Here is a 19,979-nt window from a genome sequence, read left to right as displayed (position 1 = left end):
TGTGTCCGTATCTCTATTGTCTGAGCAATCAATTGCTGTCTAACCGTTTGATGATAGCTGCTGGTCCCCTGTTCCTGAGGATTGATGGTTACTAGGGAACGGATAGAAGACTCCATCTAGTCGTGTAGCCAGAGTACCCTCTCCTTTCCACTGTACGCCGCATATTTCCCTGTCTGATGCCCACTGTGCCTGGACCGCCTGTCATAAGCGGCTTTTGGCCAAAAGTGGTTTAAATGCGAGAGAGTCTGCTTCAAGCATTTCCCCTCCCCTCCAGCCACCTCTAAGCGAACCATCGATTGCGTGTTGCAACAAACGCTGATCATGTAAATCCTAAGCAGCAGGCAGTCTGTATATATATATAGGAATAATGTGCGCCAGACAGAGGCGGGCGACCACAAAACCCACATGCAATTCCACTCCGATGTTGCACGCAATTAAAATCTTCATTAGCCGCGTTTAATTTCCACTTTTGATTAAAATAAGAAATAAAACATATAAAATGAGAAAATGCAGTACTAAAAATAAAACAGAAAAAAATCTTGTGACATGTGTCGTGGCTTATCGCCATCAGCCGCCAGCAACAAGTGGAGTTGGGGAGTCGGGCTATGGGGCGGTAGATGGAGTCGGCACTGGGACTGGCACTGGCACTGGGTGGAGGCGCAGCAGGATTCGATTGGACTCCTCTGCGGACACTTTGCCTGATTAACGATACGTCCTCGTCCTCCGGGCACTCCTCCCTCGTCCTCCTTGTAGTCGTCGTCGCTATCAATGTTGGGCCTAAGTGACAGTTGACTTGTTTATCAATTGACAGTTTTTGTTGCTCCGCCGAAGCGGCAACGGACACACTGGGTAACTGTTAATAAGCTTGTTCCGTGGCCTGTGAAAATGTTGCTTTTAATTAAAAGTTGGCCAACCCCTCCTCCTTTGGCCTGGTGTTTTGTAAGCCCGTATTTTAAAGCCCGATGCTGTCAGGATAGCGGCCAAGAGCTCATGTCTTACAACCAAGTAGTGGCTCTGGGGCATGCTGCAAGTCAAGATATTTTATATAAGCATAAATAAATAAATATTTGGGGCAGCCTACACAGTACGCAGTACGCAGTACGCAGACATTCGCTTGAGATAAAGATACATTCTATAGTTGAAATTATTAAATATTTATTTGTTTCCTAGTGGCACAGTTCTTTGTTCTCAGGAATTTTTTAATTGGTTTTCTTTTGCCACAAAACTTGCGGATGGACAAAACTTTTTTGGCCCACTTCGGACATGTTTATTGCTTTGGCCACAATTAAGCGATATTTCTTAGACAAAAGCTGCAGAAACATCTCCTTTCCGGCTCTGGCTTCGGCCTGCAGTTGTGGGTCAGTGGATTACTTTTTCAGGCTTCTCGCATTGTTTTTTTTTGTTTCACTTCTTGACAAAAGTTGAATGCAGTCCAGTCTCCTTCCCTCCCTCTCTCTCTCTCTGCCACTCTCTAATGAGCCGTCGCTGAATGAAGTTCAATGTTGTGGCTTGTAAATCTCCCCACATGCTCCACTTTCCCGGACAGAAATCCCATTTCCATAAATATCAATTAAGCAGAGTGACAGGGAACATGGGGAGTTCTCGAGTTGCTCTCCGAGACGACTCCAGCTCCAGCCACTGGCTACTGGCTACTGGCTACTGGCTACTGGTTGGGCTGCTACCTGGCCTACGCAGTTTTATAATTGGACAATTTACTACCCCCCCTGCGACCACTTGGAGAGCGCTCATCAAGAGAACTGAGGAAATGCTACCATTTGGGCGTTGAAGCATGAAACCTATGTCCGTATGTGGGCGTGGCAATTGAAATTGAAGTCGTGTGCTAACGGGGGGGAGTGGGGGGTACATAGTGTAGTGTACTGTTTTGCTTGAATGGATATGGCCCAAAAAAAAAAAAAAATTCAATTAGTCAAAGTCGAATCGCCCCCCCCCCCCCCTGGCACCCACTCCCGGAAAAGGCTTTCCCTCGTAAGCGGCTTACACACACACACACACACACACACGCACACACCCGCAAACTGTTTCACTAATTTTCAGAGCTCCTCGAGCCTGTGCTCTCTCCCTCTTCTAATTACTCCTAACCGAATGGAGGGAGGCTGCGAGGCGACAAGAGATGATGTTACTTAGTCATTTGGCATCCACTAAGCGGTCACTAAGCGTCAATATTTCAGGCCTAAGCCTATTACAGATTATTGTGCCAGCTTACACCAGAGGCAGACGACATGTCTGGGAGTCTGGGAGTCTGGGAGCTTGGGAGCCATGGGGCAGTCAGCCGATGGCATCTCTGGTTGAGTGTCAACGCTCCTGATTGGACAGCTTATTGGGCCTTTGATTTGCATAATATTTCGTTGAATAGTTTCGAGAGGGCAATGTGGAAATTAGGGAACGCCAAGACATGGCATGGAATGTGGGATACAGGTGGAAGAAGGGGGAAATAGGTCAATCGGTTTTGTAGCTTCCACGGCATGAAATCTCAACAAAATCCCACAAATTAAATTCAATTAATTTCTACTCGTTTGCTCACTAAAGGTACTTGAATTTTCGATTCATGAAAAGTCCCAGCCCCTTCCCAAAAATCCCCCCTACCCACCCCACACACACACACACACACACACACACTCTTCCGGTGCGGGCTGGGGCTCCCGCCTGGGGAGGGGGGGGGGCTTTACACTTTGATGGCAAACATTTCATGAATTCATTTGTGCGACAGCGCGGAAAATGTGTTTGGCAAATGAAAAGCTGCCCGGACAAGGCCTCGACTAGATTCGAGGGGGGGCGTCCGCAGGTGAGTTTTCTGCTTAAAACCGATGATCATTCGAGGCCGAGAGCTTAGTTGCCCCAAGTCCAGGGAAGATGCAGCTACAGTGGATCATCCTCGGCTGCTGTGTGGCCTTGGCTGAAGGATACATGCTGCCCAGGCAGGGAAGCCTTTTCGAGTGGCTGGCATCGATATTCCTGCCGCCACTGACGACTACGACGACGAGAAGACCCACCGCCCCCCCTACGAGTGGCAGCGACAGAGAGTGCAGCACGTGTCGCTGTGGCCTGGTCAACACCCTGCACAAGATCGTGGGGGGACAGGAGACGCGTGTCCATCAGTATCCATGGCTGGCCGTCGTTTTGATCCAAGAACACTTCTACTGCGCGGGATCCCTGATCAACGATCTGTACGTGCTCACAGCCGCCCATTGTGTGGAGGCAGTGCCGGCGGAGCTCCTCTCCCTGCGGTTCCTCGAGCACAATCGCAGTCACCCGAACGTGGATCTCCTGGTTGAGAGATCCGTCTCGAAGGTCAGGGTCCATGAGCTCTACAATCCGCGTACCTTCGACAACGACATCGCCCTGCTGCGTCTCAGTCAACCCGTGGACCTGCAGGGACCACACCTGAGACCCATTTGCCTGCCCAGACAAGGCCACAGCTTCGACCACGAGATGGCCATTGTCGCGGGTTGGGGGGCCCAGACAGAGGACGGTTTTGCCACCGAAACGTTGCAGGTATTGTAGAGGGGAAAGAGCCGAGAACTCTCATGGACTTTGTCCCGTTTCAGGAGGTGGACGTTCTCGTAATCCCCCAAAGCGAGTGCCGCAACGCCACTGCCTACACGCCCGGGCAGATCACGGACAATATGCTGTGCGCCGGACTGCTGCCTGAGGGCGGGAAGGACGCCTGCAGCGGCGACAGTGGCGGGCCCCTCCAGGCGACCTTCGACGAGATGCCGGGCCAGTACCAGCTCGCGGGGATCGTGTCGTGGGGCGTGGGCTGTGCCCGACCCAACGCCCCCGGCGTCTACACGCGGGTCGGCCAGTATCTGCGCTGGCTAAGCGCCAATACTCCCGCGGCCTGTCACTGCATACCCCATCCCGGGGAGGACTACTAACTGTTGTGGCAGCATCCAAACTTTGCCATCAACTACTTGGGGGGAAACCTCCGTATCCATATCCATAACCATAACCACAACCATATCTGCAGTCGCATTCCCCAAAGCCATTGGGCAAATAAAAAAGCAATTTGAAACTGGGTTACAACTCTCGATAGGTGGGCTCAGAGGCTCCTTCTTTCTCCCCAAAAGTTCCATCCCAAGGAACGAGGCCATATCTCATGCACATAAATCCCAATTTGCTGGCGAAATATTTTGTGCAATTGTGATTGTTATGCATTTTGCATTTGTGCAATCATAAAATTGCTCTACCTTCCGAAATACCCCACAACAAAAAATATAAAAAAAAATATAACACAAGGAAAGCCCAAGGACACGCGCCAAACTCGGAGGAGCAACTTCTCCACTCCACAATAAATTGCTCGGAATATTTGCGGCTATTTTAGAGTCCCCTCAGTAGCCCGGGGTACCCCGGGCACGGGGTAGTAGTATCTCCTGTACGGCAAAAGCGTTTATGTAAAGTTGAAATTTGGCCAAAAGCATAAGCATAAAGTTCTTAACAAATGCGCAACAAATTATCTACTCAAGGGATATGGGGGGGGGGGGGGGGGGCTGGGGGGAAATGGCAAATTGAGTTTCGATTTGGCATTCGAAGAGGAAGTTTGCAACTATGATTTATTCTAGAAGATCCCATTCAGAAATGTTCCACCAGCAAAAACTTCATCGAAACGGCTTGTGGGGATACACCTTTTTTTTTTGTGGAAAAAGATGGTTCTTTATGGTCTAAGAATTCCCGTTCGATTAAAGATGTTTTCAATCAGCAGAGACAAGCTTTTCCAACGGCACTTCCCCAAATAAAACCGACCATCTTGACCATTAAAATTCTATCTATTAATGTGCCCAAAACTCCACACTCCACACTCCACACTCCATTCGGCTGTGAGATTGCCAAACCCTGAAGAAAAGCACGCCCCACGTCGTTGGGGCTTGAGTGGAGTGGAGCCTCCTCCATAAAGCATATATGTTGATGCATATGTAAATAGTTTTACAAACGCTATGCATCATTAAAAATCTTTACGACTTCATATTAAAGCCAGACAAAAAACGGCCAGAAACGAACAGAAATGAACAGTAAAGAAACCATTTATACTTTGCCAATAAATTTGTCTCACCCGGAGAAACTCGTAAACATTTCCTACTCAAAGTCGTAAAGAAGTCTCAAAAACACAAGAAACCAAAACCAAAACCAAAACCGAAACCGAAACGGAAAAAAAAGAAGTTAAAGTACTGCCGCCGACCTGCATGGATTTCCAGCTAAACGACAAATAACTTGGCATTTAATAACTCTCCTCTGTGGCCCCCTTCTCGCCCCCCAGTGCCCCCGCTCCCCGCTCCCCGCTCCCTTGCATTTGGCGGCTTCATTATAATGCAGCAAAAGTCTCGACTTTATTTCTGGTTCCATAATTTCTGCGGCAAAGCGAATTTATGCCTTGAAACTAAAGCTCCGGCTGCGGACTTTTCGGCCATGTCTGATCGTTTTAGTGTGTGTGTGGAGGCGAGAGATGATGGGAGTTTCGAGTTGGAAGGAGTACAGAACGTATAGCTAGCAGAAAATCAGGGAAAGTTGAAGGAAAACAGAGACACTTACCGGCCTTAAGGGGGTTAGGAAAGGGCCTGAAAGGTAGGTCCATAAATGAGATAGTTTTCTGCTTAAGAATATCTTAAATCCATCAAGACTTTTCCCAGAATCGAGGGCTTCTAATCGAAACTTAGGCTCTAAAGAATACTATATCTACCCCACTCTGACTTCTACCCTTACAGGTAGGCGGCACCAAATCGATGTCATTTCAGGTTCAGAGTCCCCTAAAAGACATCATTGAACATCAAATTTAATAATCGACCCGTCATGTTCATAATGAAGGCTCTTGGGGGGACGAGTCCTCGGCAAGAAACACATTTCTCAGAAGGCAAAACATGACACATCTCATTATGATGACTCCCAAAAGATCTCGGCCGCAGCACACACACGCTCCAGAGCCAGGGAGGGGGCTGTCAGAGCATTTTGTTTATGATTTTGTAGCTGTCATAAAGTTATTAAAAGTATGTGACATTTTTATGGCATTATGACGTCTTGCCAGAGCCACAGGCACAGAGAGAGAGAGAGAGAGAGATGTGTGGCAGGGAAGTGCTGCTTGCTGTTTGTTTTCAACGCTCTTGAGGCTCTCGGAGGTACTGCCTGTCCCTGAAATATGATATCAAATAAAAAGCAAATTAAAGACGATAAAAATCGTGTCCCACCTCACGCTGGGTTAAATGCAAAAAGAATAAAAAGAAGGTGTACTTCTTTTTGCGAGTCTCCAGGCGAAATCCCTTCGATTGGACTGTGGGTCTCGCGTTGGGGTTTCGTTTTTCGGTTGCCTGCTTCATCTTGTTATTTGGTGGCTCATAAAACTTGTAAACATCCGACTGATTGTGCCCCTGTCTGGCTTTGGTCTCTCCCTCGCCCTCGCCCTCGCCCCGAGAGTGGGTGCTTGTTTCGTTTCGAATTGGTAAGATATTTCCAGATTGGCCCTCGTAATGGGGCACTGAGGGCGTGAGAGATCAAAAGCCGATAAGCGGCCTGCCTGTGCCCGGACCATAGGTCCGAAATGATGGCCCTCTAAAGAAATGGAAATTTCAAATGGAAATAATGGTTAATGGTCCGCCCATAGAGAAGGTGCTGTGGTTACCACCTCCACATAGAGGTGTTCGAGAAGAGAATATTCGAGAAGATCTAAAGATACAAGTTTTATGAGCGAAAGCTGAACTCCTAGAATGAAAGTGCATCACTTTTTTGTTGTACTCTGGTTTCCGTTTTATTCTTCTTTACATCATATTATAAACAAAAACTTATTCCTTTTGGAGGGTGAGCTTGGATGTGCGGAAATCGTAACTGCGGCGCTTGGCTGCCGACTGTGTGGCTGTGCGGCGTAGCACCTTCTAGTCGATGCACACATCGTCGTCGTCGTCGGTGTCGTCGTCGTCGAAGGCAAAGTCCATCAGCTCGTCCCCCTCGCTCATCAAGATCTCCTGCCCTGATTCCTCGTTATCGTAGGGGAGGAGTTCGACATCGGCCTCCTTCTTGGACTTCTTGGGCAATGGTTCGTCTCCCTGCAGACGATTCTTTGTCGTTTTCTGTGCCGTTATCCCTTGGGGCAGCTTGTTTTCCTTCATGGTTTTCTTTACAAACTTGTAGGTGCCGTTCTTCTCGTTCAGAAACAGCTCCCACGACGGTGAAGTTCTTTGGTCTTCGTCCTCGTCTTCGTCTTCGCTGGAACTGGAACTGAAGCTAGACTCCAGGAGCGCTTTCAATTTCGAGCTTTTGTTGGTCTTCATCGGTTCGGGCTTCTCCTTGGGCTTGGATGTGCTGCCGCTGCCGTGGCCGTCGCCATCGCCATTGTCGTCGCACAGCTGATTCATGACCTCCTCGAGATCAAAGGCATCCTTCTTGGCATCTGCGACAGCATCGTTCTCCTCATCGTCGTCGTCGTCGTCGTCGTCGGCGTCGGCGTCGTCGTCGTCGTCGTCGTCGTCGACGGCAAAGTCCATCAGCTCGTCCTCCTCGCTGGCATTCTTCTGCACGGATTCGTTATCGTAGGGGAGGAGCTCGACATCGGCCTCCTTCTTGGACTTCTTGGGCAATGGTTCGTCTCCCTGCAGACGATTCTTTGTAGTTTTCTGTGCCGTTATCCCTTGGGGCAGCTTGTTTTCCTTCTTGGTTTTCTTTACAAACTTGTAGGTGCCGTTCTTCTCGTTCAGAAACAGCTCCCAGTCTTCGTCTTCGTCTTCGCTGGAACTGGAACTGGAGCTAGACTCCAGGAACGCGTTCAATTTCGAGCTTTTGTTGGACTTGATCGGTTCGGGCTTCTCCTTGGGCTTGGATGTGCTGCCGCTGCCGTGGCCGTCGCCATCGCCATCGTCGTCGCACAGCAGCTTCATGACCTCCTCGATGTCAAAGGCATCCTTCTTGGCATCTGCGGCAGCATCGTTCTCCTCGTCGGAGTAGTCCACACCAATGGGTAGGTTCTGGATGAAGTCGCCCGACTTGTTGTGGCCGTCGATCACGATCTGCTTGTAGCCGCTGATCTTGATGCCGTAGCGGGGCATGTACTCCTGGAAGAAGTCCTGCAGCTTCGGGGGCGGCACGTTGCCGTAGTAGCCGGCAAACGAGGGCACCTGCTTGGTGAGTATCTTGGTCACCGACTTGTACGGATTCACGATCTTGTCCCTCTTGGCCACCAGCTGCTGCTGCAAGGTGGTCTCCAGGATGGCGGCCGGCCGGCCCCCGCGCTTGGCCACCGGCCTGTTGGAGGCATTGGCGTGTTCGTGGAGCAGGGCCACGTCGGCATGGTAGCTCAGCTCCATGCGGAGGCGGCAGCGTGCCATCTGCAGGGGCGACAGATAGGAGCTGAAGGAGACGCAGAGGTCCTTCTGCTGCTGCTTCTGTTGCAGTGTGGGTGTGGGTGTGGGTGTCTCCTTTTTCTCCTGCAGTTGCAGTTCTCTTATGTGGCGGATCTTTTTCGGCACACCCATTACGAAGTTGGGATGCTGGAAGACCAAGACTATAGAGCCCTTGGGCAGATCCTGCAGGTCGTGGTCCAGCACACGCAGAAAGCCGTGGCTCAACAGCTGCTCCGTGAACTGGAGGACGCTGTGGCAACGGAACAGGGACTGGGATCCCATCAAATGCTCCTGCAGCGCCACATAGTCGAGCAGCAGGCGCTTGCCCTTCTTCGACCAATTGAGGAAGTCAATGAGGCGGCTGTTGGTGGCCAGATACAGCTTCTCGACAAACGAGTAGGCAGCAAGTCGGCGATGCAAGATCCGCCTCGTCACGCGGGGCTTCTGCTGCCGCATTCCGGCTGTCCTCTTTTCCTTCAACTTTCCTCTGCCTATCTTCTGCCAGTCATCCGTGTCACTGGCACTTCCCGCGTCACGAGCCTCGTCCAGAGCAGCCTGTTCTCCGATGCGCGGAGATTTTTGACGATTGGACATTGCGTTTTGTTCCGTTTTTTGTTTTTTGGATTAAAAAATTTATTTCTGGACTTTGATTTTGTCGGCTTGCCGGCACGAAAATAATTGTACACTTTGACGTCAAATGGCAGGAGAAAGCTGCCATACTTTTCAAAAGCATCAGTGTTGCAAAACGTTTCTGGTATTTTTACTCTCCTTCAAGTGTTGTAGAATTTTGTTGAATTTTATCGTGATATGTTATTAAATTCATAGAAATAAACTTTAACCCTGCAGAGGGGGGCCCCCCCTCTATAAATGCAAATTTCCAAAGACACAAAGAATATCAAATACCAAACAAAACTCGCATTTCATTCCATTTGAATGCATTTCATGTATTGTTTGCAATAAATCTATTGTTCCGCAACCCCCCAAAGCCCCCCATTCAACCCTCGTTCCTGTCGCCCGTCACGCACTAAGGGCGGCAGAGTTCAAAGGGTGGCAGGGGCAAGGGGAAACCTTTCAATTGGGGAATCCACGCGCTGTATCAATAAGCATACAACAGGAAAAAACGCCGCCACTGGTCTGCCCCAATCAAAAGGGGGCGGGGAGATAGTGGGCGGCACATGCGAGTGGAGTGGGGGCAGAGAGGGGCGTGGGGCAACGTAGAGTTCCATAACAGTAGCTTTAAATTGACATTTACATGAATATTTAATAAACATCCTTTAATCATGAGGCATCCATTGTGCACCAACGACAGGACTGAATGCTGATGATGGAAACGGGTTGAACGGATGGGACGGGATGGATGGATGGATGAACGTGCATGTCCCGAAATGTGACATTTTTTTGCTGCACAGGAGTTGGACTAGCAGGAAATATCATACAATAATTTCATGTGTCGCCAACGAGTACGCCAACGAAATGAAACATTACCCAGTGAATACTCTTTCCTTTTATTGCCTGCCATTTGTCCATCAAAGTTCATGAAAAAGTTGATAATATCCCTCGTCGAATGGTAGCGAAACGCCGCTGGAATGGAATATGACGAATAAATTTACAACTCCAACACACGGCGGCAAAAAAAGTGCTCCTTCAGGCACGTGATTTTGACAATGTTTCAGGCGTTAGTCACACTGTTTCCTCTCGGTGTGTTTGCCCTCGTTTTATGCAGTTTTTATAGAGGTGATCTTCTGCTTTTTGTGGCATACACAATTTGAAAGATATCAGTTTCCCCCCCCCCCCCCCCCCCTTTTTGGGGGGAGTTCTTTCTGTGGATATTATGAGGCCTGATCATTTTCTGTATTTCTTATAAGTGGGGCACTTTTTTCACCCATAAGTAAATCTGTTCAACGGGTATCCCTTGGTCGAAACATGACCTGCAACATTCATTCGAGGTTTTTTTTTTGGTTGAACAAACTTTTTTTCACTATTTTTTTTGGTTTTTTTCTTGTGTCCCACACTTTACAGAGAGCCAGTTTTCGTCGAGTTTCGATTTCGGTTTCGGTTTAACTCTATAGAGAGAGGGGGGAGGGGGGCTTTTGCTCCTGTGCGTGTTATCTGGACAAATGATAACCGATGATCGACTGGACGGGCCAGTGACAGCTGTTTCAAGCGATCTCTTTAAATATTCAAAAAAAAAAAAAAAAAATATGGACCATTAAAAAAATTGTTTAGAGGCGGCCGCCGTCGGCACTTTTTGTGGTTTAATGCGTGTCAAGTGGCCGTAGATTGTGCATTTTTATGGTTTATGTGGCGCTACTTTGAGACTATTGTTTTGAAAGCTATAAAACTAGAAACAAGAAGAACATGAATGCCCAACGCCGTACAGCTTGTCTGTCTGCCTGCTTCCTGTCAATTGTACTTTTTACGACCCGAATTCTGATTCTGATTCCGATTCCGATTGGGATTCCAATACCATTTCCGATTATTTAGTATGAGTCACTCTCATGCGTGTGACTCACTCGAGAGAGAGATCCCATCCATCCATCCATCAATCATTTTCCACATGCCAAAGCCGAACCTTGGGGCTGCCTTTGCGTTATCTTTTTCTCCTCTCCGAGTAAATTAATATAAATGAATAATTTCTCATAATTTTGTAAGTGCATATTAAGGGCAGCCAAGCTGTGGTCTGACAATTAGTGGGGTATACATGTTGAAAAATCATTATTCAAAATTGTTGCATGCCTAAAATACATATTAATGGTCTTTCCTTGGAGCTCTTCGGCTGGAATATAGTAATTACTTCAATATACTTAATGAAGGAAAGGATTTCTGGGAATAACGAGAGAGAAACGAAGACCTGACCTATAAGCCTCCTTCATACGAGTATCTCTGAGATCCCTGTTCAAACTCTGACTAATTGAATGCCTAATGTGCCTGTGCTCTTTCGATACCTCTTGCTCTAGAATATCCATGCCCTCGAAGGCTAGAAGGCAACTCCCGTTTTTTTTTTTTTTTTTTTGTAATTTGATATTTTCCTTCTCTACAAATTTTTGACTAAATGTGTTTAAAACTCCCCTCTCACTCCGCTACCGCTCTAGCGATCTGCTGTGTATCGCTTTCACCCCTCGTCTGCGGCTGTTCTTCAATCAGTCGTCTCTTGCTGGTCTCTAATGAAGCGTTAAAACTCCCGTTCTCTAGTGGAAGAGAGCGAGCAGATAATTAACACAACTCCAACTCCATTTCCAATGGCACCGAACCGAACAGAACTGAGAAAAGAAAAAGATATCATTAACCCTTGGCATTTGTCACACGAATTGTGGAGTAACTCTTGAGGAGGGGCTCTCCGGAGGAGTCCTTCCTTCTGTCCAAAAACTTGGAGCTCCTTTTGTCTGCTGTTGAACAAGTCAATCTACGTGACATCCTTTTGCTTACTCCTTGCCCGGGTTGTTCCTTCCTTGGGCCACGAATTTTGTTGAAACAGATGTCAAATTGTTGTACATTTTATATTTTTCTTTCCCTTTCGTCTCTCTCTCTCTATCGGCTTTTGTTTTAGTATTTGTTTTTTTTTTTCTTTGTGGTGGCCCCCTTTTGTTTTCTTTCTGTTTTGGTTCATTGACTGTTTGCGCGGTCTCGAATTTCTGTGAAATGTAGTCCTCCCCCCCTCCCCGAACCATCGACGAGAGGGTTACGCTGGGACACTTGATATGTGTTTTTTTCACTGAGTTTCCAGGCAACATATGTGTGTCCCAAATGAAACTGCCAATAGATTATAGATTCTATGGACGATAATGAAGAGCAGAGTTATGGTTGGGTCCCAATTATTCCATGAAGTTATATGGATGTTATATGGGAATCGAATTTGTGGGTAGCAACATATGTAGTTTTCGATAATGTTCTTCTCCATTCTCTCGTTCCTTTCATCATCTTCTGGTTATTCTGCCTCTTTTTTTACAGCAGAGAGTGCGAAAACAGAAATCATTTTACGATAAATAATACAACTTCATCAGCGACAAACGAACCCCCGAAAGCGGGTTCTCCCGCCCTCTCTGTCGCCGTCTCAGACTCGCCAGCGATCCACCAAAGCGTGAGGCGTGCATAAGTGAAATGTGCACAAGATACCAGATACAAAGATACATCCAACAACAAGGCAGAAGGCATCCAAAAAGGTAATTAATCATCGTCATGGGGCGTGTGCACGATTCGCTTAACGTGCGCCTTTGGCGGTGGCCTCTCGTGGCCGGGGAGCGGGGGACGGTGCCGGGGAGCAGTACAGGGGACAGACGGCTGCGGGGTCAGAGTTTGGTCTGTGCACCACACTCCAGACATATTACTCAAGGCATTTCCATATGCTCCACTTGGAGCCGTGGCTTCCACTGGCTCTCCGCCGGGTCCAGGGGCATGGGTCTGCACAGAGGCGTGGCCTGGCGTGGCGCAATAATCATAACGAGCCAAATTAATGCGTTTCTTTCTACATCAAGCAGAATTCCCGTGCAGTTTTTTGCTCGTTCTTTTGGTGACACATTTGCTGATTTTTCCAGAGAGCAGAAACAGACATCCCCCCGCCCCCCGTACCGCCACACCCTCTTGATAGATTCTAATGTTTCTCCCAGTGGCGCCTGCTATTTCGTATGAATTTGGAAATATTTTTAATTGATTGCGCGGTGGATTTCAGCAATTCTGCGTGCCATTTGATTTGGTCAACGGGGCGTGGCAACCAGCTATAAACAATTAAAAGATACACCAACTGAACCTCAAACACATCAATAGGGAATTTTAGCAGGTTTTTGTTTACTATTTTATAAGAATATATTATCTGTTGGTTCTAGTTTGCGGTTCTTAAATGTGTTCCCACCTTCTGCTCGAATACAATACACCCTACTTTTACAGGGTATTGCAAAAGGGGAACTTCTTGTTGGGCTAATTGGATGGTCTGGCTCTGCCAATTAGTTGGTTCGTTGGGAAAATTATATCTCAGGTGGAAACGGAAAACTTTACATATTGCACTCGAGAAGAGGGGAAACCTCTTCAAAATTTGCTCTGTTAACATTCCGTTTATTTTGGCATTAAAATAGCCGCTACCTGTGGCCGCATAAAATTCTCTTTTGTGTGGGGGGGAAAAATACACGTGCTTATCAGACGCACACACACACACAGGCACATCACGGACAACAGCGCGAGAGACTTTATTCGAAATAAACAAAAAACAGCTGTTGGCGAGAGCACCAACACAGAGAGAGAGAGAGAGAGGGAGAGCAATACGCAGAGAGGCAGATTGAGAGTTGCCGAGCGTCGCCAGAGCGTCGGATATTTATCGCAAGTCTTAAGGATATATAACAACTGGAATAAAATCTGTATAAATTGTATTTAATACAGAAAAAATATGGAGAAAATCGCAAAATAATGCTGTAAATTTCGATTTTAAAAACATTTAAAATATTTCTCATAAATAACCGAAACTCCCACAGTTTTTGGGAAAATTCCCATACACCAGGAACCGGCTTTCTACGCTCTCTGCTCTCTGGACAACTCTCTCTCTCTCCCGCACGACAGTGCTTCTCGCATGCGATTTTCGCACCAACTCGCACGAGAGCCAGCCGTCGCAATAAACCGAAGGCAAGCCGAAGCGAAAACCGAGCGAGCACTCGCATGTGGCATCGGGCATATCGCAGGGTGTTTTTGTATACAGTACAACTATGTAAGACCGTGGCAACATGGGGCATGGGGGCATTGGATCGTTCGGCAGTGTCCGCATCCGTCAGTTTCAAAGATACTCTCGTAGCGTGCGGTATATCTCTCAAAGCTCGCGTTTTTCCGCTGCATTTTTTTTGACAATTTACGTAAAAGTTCCCATTGAAAAGGCCTTTAAAAGGAGAAAAGTTTGCCGCATAAAAAATAATTAGAAAGTGCTAAGAAACCCAAAGAACATACAAAAATAAAACTGTGAAGCCTTGCCAGAGGAAACCATAAACGAGGGGCATTGCCAGGACAAAGAAACCGCATGCTGTTAGCGCGTTTGTGCGTGATTCCGTCACGGGCCCTCTAATTGCTTTGATTGATAACCGTTACGACTGTCGTCTATCTTTTTTTTGCTCAAGGAATTTCCCGAAAGCAGTGCGAAAAGTGTGACCAAAGTGCTAAAGAATTCAATAAGTGAAGGCAGCAGTGGGCTTCCCCCTAACACTGTGTGTGTCAGCGTGAAAATTCAAGGAATTTTCAATTAATTTAAATCAATCACACGCTCATACAAAAGTCCCATCGACTGAAATCAAATGAAAACCTAATTCAGAATTAATTGAAACTCTAGAGAATTTAAACAAAGAGTCAGCAGCACGAAATACCCATACATATATTTATGGCAATTATTTGTCCTGAAAAAAGGTGAGTGGAGGGCTACACTCGAGACCCGAGAAAAAGCTGTGATACGCATATGTCGGGATTGGAATTGTTATGGGAGATTATACCCTAGGAATTCTCATGAGTGGGGATTCCTATAGGCATGCGATTATGGTTTAGATTATGGTTATTCTTGGTTTAGGCTCACAGATCGTGGCCTGGATGGACATCCATCAATGCTCGTGTATTCTTCGTGTATTCTTCGTGTATTCTTCGTGTATTCTGTTCTTGTATCTAAACCTCTGAAGGTGTCAAACTGTTTGACAGTCGTTTCCCTTTGCCCCTTTATGGTCAATTTCAAATGGGTCACAGATGCACTTTGAGAATGCCAGGCAGGTCCAATGTTCTAGCCCTCGAAACGCCTCGAAAATTAGCATAAATTTACTATAAAGGTATTTTGGCATCTAATTATGGAGTTTCTGTAGTAGTTGCCTTTGAAATTGTTGTTGTTGTTGTGGTTGTCTGCATTGAATTTAAATTAAAGTTGGCGGCGACGGTGGCGGCGGTTGTGTTTTAGGCCCGATTGTTGATTGTTGATTGTTGGTTGTTGCTGGTGTTATTTCGTTGTCTAATTATGCGGCGTGAAAATGCAATGCATGTACAAATATTGACGCGTCACAGTCTTTCGTCTTTCGTTTTTTTGTTGTTTTTGTGGCCGTTTGTTAACAGTAATTCTCGATGTTGTGTTTGTTTGTTTCTTTCGTGTTTTCGTGCGGGAACGTGTGTCTATTTAAAGTGGAACTCAAATCGAACCCAACAATATTGAAACAGTTTCAAGTGGGGGCCCCCAAGGCAATCAACCGACTGGCGGCACATAGAGGGGTAGTAAGGAGGGGGAGTAAGGAAAACGCATTCACTGCATGCCTTTGAAAATGGGTTCTTAAAAGGGTAAATGCCAAATGCATTCGCCATTCATCGAAATGAATATCTGATCCATTCATTCTTCAAGGTAATTGAAATACCTTTCTCGCGCCCTCCGCCCTCCGCCCCTCCTCCGTAATTGTAGCTGCACTTTCTATGGCTCTAATTAACTCTTTGTTACGCATCTTCCTATCGTCTTTTGATTGCATTCCGAATGAAAACTAAGGCAAGGTCCTGCTCTTAACCCAAAGCTGTCATCCATCCTCCAGCATTCCTCAGCGCTGCTCGGCTCTGCTCTCCACTAGTGGTGGGTGGGGGGGGTGGAAGGGGACAAATCTAGTTCAAGTGTAGAGTAATTAGTGGCTGGGGCGTGACTGTACGTGCGTCAAGTTCTGTAGGGAAAAACTACGGCAAATATTTACAAATAAAGCGAAAGCAAAAAGGGGGGAGGAGCTGCTCTCTCTCTCTCTCTCTCTCTCTCTCTCTCTCTGGCAAGAGGTTACCTCAAGTGGACACTCAAGTGGGGCGGACTGGAGATAAAAGTAGAGGAAGAGCGAGCCAGAGAGAGAGAGAGAGGGAGAAAAAGTGAGGCTAATTAAAAACCTAAACAATGCCAGAGGAATTGAAATTGCTTTTTAATATTTTCAACAGAAAACCTGAGGGGGGAAAGTGGAAAAAAGATTTCCACTTAGAGATTAGCTCACATGTGGATGGATGTGCATCCATTCCACCTACGCATGTCCATGACAGCCAGGGGTTAAGAAGTACAGCAACGAACACAAGTGACAGGCGACTAAACATGTCAAGTGAGAGTGTAAGCAAGAGAGCGAGAGAGCGAGAGGGATGACAGGCGACTGTCGCACGTTGCGCTTTAGACACTCATCCGAGCGATCTCCGAAGAGCGTGTTCCACTTCCTCCTCCTCCTTACTCTTACTCTCTGCATCGTCTTTTGTCCGGGGCGGTGTCTCTGGTGCAATGTTTGTCCAACTGCTAGATCGCACACAGCTGACACAGCTCTCTCCCCTCACCCTCTCCCTCTCTTTTCACGGAGTAAGTGTGTGTGGCGGGGTGGGGGGATCCCCACGTAGTGTGAATGAAATGTGAACTGCATTAGTAAATGGAGTCAAGTAAGGTTGAGCAAGTACTTTTGCCCCAAAGCACTTCCGTTTGGGCGCTAAAGAAAAGTGTCAAAGGTGTGAGAGCTGTCGTAGCACTTTCCGGGTAAATTTGGGCACAACAGCTGTCGTTTGTCTGGAAGATCTTCGAAGAGGCCCATGAAGATTGAGGAATTACATATAATACGTGCTGGAAAAGACAGAAACTCGTAGATTACCGACTTAATTCCTTTCTTTGCCAGTGAGAATCGATTAATCACCATTGAAGGAATATCTAAAGATACCAAAGAACGGTGAAAATGCTTAGTTTTCATAGACATTTCCTTCTCGAAAGTCCATCCGAGAGCAGTGCACAGTCCTGCAGAGATATCATATTTTATAAACCATTTCGAATGAGTTCTCACACACAATCCAGTCTCTTCGGTTGGAGGTCTCCTTTTAATGTTAAAAATTAGCCAGTTTCAATCGCATATAGCCGCCATCAACATCTTTGGGCGCTTAGACTGGGGGCCAAGCCCCCAGCGAGCCATTCGAATCCACACACACACACCTGTATCTCCAGAGAGCCACGTCCCCAGCCCCCCCCCTTCTATGACGATGGTTTTCCTGCATTTGCGGTGGATATTTAGCTGTGATCCCTGGCCAAGTGGTTGCATTTTGGCGGTTTGCACCGAACGGCGGTGGTTTCGGCGGTTTCGTTTCGTCCGTTTGGGAAAGTTGATTTGTTTGAACTGATTATGGGGCATGTTCGCTGCGCTGCGCTGCGGTTTCGCTTTGAGCTGCTGCCACGCTCGGATAATAGTTTTAAATAAGTTCAAGTCGGATTTAATTGGCCAAACTAATGTCCGAATATATGTATCTATCTATCTATGGGATGCGGGGGGAATGGGGGATAGCTGGTTCGTATCTGCGCCCACTCCAATTAGGTGACAAATAAACGACGACATGAGAGACGTGACTTATCAACGAAACACAACACACAACGAATTGGGGACCATCATCATCCTCATCATCAGGTTTTGGATGTCTGTCTGTCCATCTTCCGCCTGTCATTGTGCATTAAAAACCAAACAAATTTGTTCTCCCCCTCCTTCTGTATCGAGTTTTATCCCCCAGCTCCCACGAATCTTGCCCAACAAGCTTCACAGATGCCTACACCTGTCGCCCGACTAATTTATATCTTGTAGATAAACCATCGCCCTGGCAATGCATGACATGTGGTCCGTCTCCTTAGATATTTAGATATTTATAAAGTTATGGCCCGAGTTGACCAATGTGAAATCATTAAACAACAGACACTCGAAAAGATGACGACAGGCGAACAAATTTGTTTGGAGTCTCTTGAATTTGCATAATTGAGGTGGAGCTGGGGTTTTGGGTTTTTGGAGACCCAGAGACCCCGTCTTGGGTTACTGATCCCAAATGAGAGATAAATAACAAGATGACGCTTCGACAAGGTTGCTGAAGCGAAGTTTTCCCTGGAAACTGAACAGATCTGAATGAGATTTGTCGAAAACTAAAGTTTAGATCATTAGGAATATGATGGGATCAAAATCATATTAGAAACCCGAGGGTATCCATTCCCAAGTGATTTTTACACATTCTTTAGACCATCAAACCCATCCTTATTCGATGGAAACAATCGGCTATTTCCTTTAACCATCAAAATGATCTATTCAACGCCCATCCCACCGACTAGTCAGATTCAAAGAAACTGAGAACCTTCCATCAAAGTTAACTGCATTTTTATGATGCAGAGAGTACCTCTACTCAGTGCTCAGTAATCCCTACTCGTATGCCCCAAGCCGCCAGCCATCAAGCGATGATTATGCAATTTGCATACAGCTCACGTCCAAACAGAGCGTCCGTCCAGGAGTGCCGGCATCTATCCAGAGTAAGGCGCTACCGGACAGAGGGAACAGAAACCGAAACCGAAACCAAATGCGAAAACTGGGGTCCAAAGTGCGTTCAAGCAAAGTCCACAGAGTCCTCGTTTTTCTCTCAAGGAGGATATCTGTACACCAATGTTGGTTAGAGGTAGGTCTTGGGCCAAGCTAAAAGCTATTTGTTTTAAGGATAGAAGACTTGATGTTGGAGTTTATTATCAAATTGTGGCTATGGGAAGAGTCCCCCCCAAAACAAATTTGTCTGCTTTCCTCTTCTAGGGTATCTGTGACTTCGGTTTGCACTCTTTCTCGTTTTTTCTTGGCTGTAACCACAAAATGGACTGACCAAATGGCTCAAACGGAGACGTAGATGGAGACGGAGAGAAAACATTCTGCTAAATGCAGTTTGGCTTTAGATTAGTGCGAGTTGATTATTTACTTTGGCTTCAAATTGTGCAATGCAAATAAACGGAGAGATGGAGATGCAGATGGACGAGGAGAGGGAGAGGGAGAGGGAGGCAAACAGGGGGTTAGCCGCAGCAGCAGCAGCATTATTATGTTAATGGCAACGAAATGCAGTTGCATTTTGCAGTTTATTCAGCGCTGAACGTGTTGCCCATGCGGGTCGTAAATCCCCAACTCCGACTCCGACTCCAGCTCCATCTTTGACTGGAGACCAGAGACCAGGTCCCAGGTCCCAGGTCCCAGAGACCCGGCGATGCATGTTGATTATTTTTATTGCAATTGACAAAAACCCCAGGAAAATGCCAATGCAAAACTCTGGCTCTGTGGCGGCGGGTAATTCTTTTGTAATTGACCAGCTGCCGTTGCTTTTCTATCGCTCTTGTCTGTCTGTCTTTCTGGCCTTTTGCTTTTGGCCAGCTGAACTTAAGAGTTGCCCAAGTAAAGTGGAATTTGTGTGTTGGAATTGATTTTTGATTAGAATTGGTAATGAATGGATTCGAGAGGGTCTACGAGTCCTTTTGCGATATAAGACTTCTTTCCCTACAATACCAATAAAAAATGCCTTATAAGTAGCTCTTCCATATAAAATAGATCTATGGACGATCAGTTCCCATTCCCCATTCCCATAGAGACCTTCATCATTAATTTCCACGTTTGTCTCCAAACATTTTTTGCCCATACATAAATCTTCCGTCAACGTGGGTGATCCATGCCCCAAGCTCGAAGCACACACAAAAGCGCATTCCATGATTGATTATCTTTTTATAATTTATTAATTTCGCACCCACGCACCCGAAAAAACAGAAAAAAAATGTAAAGAATCCCCATAATAGATGAAATTTGTGAATAAATTATAAAAAATAGAGAGAGATAGCTGCCAAATGGCAAACAGCAGAATGAGTGACAAGGAGAGAGAGAGAGAGAGAGA

The 19,979-nt window shown here is 46.6% G+C and overlaps 3 protein-coding genes across 5 annotated transcripts in view; 2 read left to right on the top strand and 1 right to left on the bottom strand.

Annotated features, from left to right (window-relative positions):
* Positions 1-2,868: 2,868 nt before the first annotated feature.
* Positions 2,869-4,032, top strand: LOC108158016 (trypsin-1). Its single transcript, XM_017290159.2, has 2 exons — positions 2,869-3,513; positions 3,567-4,032. Exons 1-2 carry the CDS (start codon positions 2,872-2,874, stop codon positions 3,894-3,896), a joined length of 972 nt encoding a protein of 323 aa, XP_017145648.1. The 5' UTR covers positions 2,869-2,871; the 3' UTR covers positions 3,897-4,032.
* A 2,685-nt stretch (positions 4,033-6,717) lies between these two features.
* Positions 6,718-9,055, bottom strand: LOC117185776 (probable serine/threonine-protein kinase kinX). Of its 2 annotated transcripts, XM_033390855.1 has the most exons (2): positions 7,554-9,055; positions 6,718-7,010 (listed from the first exon to the last, which is right to left on the bottom strand). In XM_033390855.1, exons 1-2 carry the CDS (start codon positions 8,928-8,930, stop codon positions 6,876-6,878), a joined length of 1,512 nt encoding a protein of 503 aa, XP_033246746.1. In that variant the 5' UTR covers positions 8,931-9,055; the 3' UTR covers positions 6,718-6,875. The 2 variants fall into 2 exon arrangements, with proteins under 2 accessions (XP_033246746.1, XP_017150554.1); XM_017295065.2 differs by having other exon boundaries at positions 6,719-9,054.
* Positions 9,056-14,083: 5,028 nt separating this feature from the next.
* Positions 14,084-19,979, top strand: part of LOC108159578 (nyctalopin) — a 76,871-nt gene continuing 70,975 nt past the window's right edge. For both annotated transcript variants that reach the window (XM_017293027.2, XM_017293026.2), the window contains exon 1: positions 14,084-14,708. The gene's annotated coding sequence lies outside the window, so the exon portion shown is untranslated. The remainder of the gene's footprint in view (positions 14,709-19,979) is intronic.

The sequence above is a fragment of the Drosophila miranda genome, chromosome 3 (assembly GCF_003369915.1).
Source record: "Drosophila miranda strain MSH22 chromosome 3, D.miranda_PacBio2.1, whole genome shotgun sequence".
Classification (NCBI taxonomy): Eukaryota; Metazoa; Arthropoda; class Insecta; order Diptera; family Drosophilidae; genus Drosophila; species Drosophila miranda.
The sequence above is the reverse complement of the archived record's forward strand: the minus strand, read 5'-3'. Positions and strand labels throughout refer to the sequence as shown.

What these genes read in the sequence shown, in the direction of transcription:
- LOC108158016 (XM_017290159.2), top strand. Translation starts at nt 2,872, where the DNA reads ATGCAGCTACAGTGGATCATCCTCGGCTGCTGTGTGGCCTTGGCTGAA. An exon ending in TTGCCACCGAAACGTTGCAG is followed by an intron (nt 3,514 to 3,566) that starts GTATTGTAGAGG and finishes GTCCCGTTTCAG; the next exon opens with GAGGTGGACGTTCTCGTAAT.
- LOC117185776 (XM_017295065.2), bottom strand. Translation starts at nt 8,930, where the DNA reads ATGTCCAATCGTCAAAAATCTCCGCGCATCGGAGAACAGGCTGCTCTG.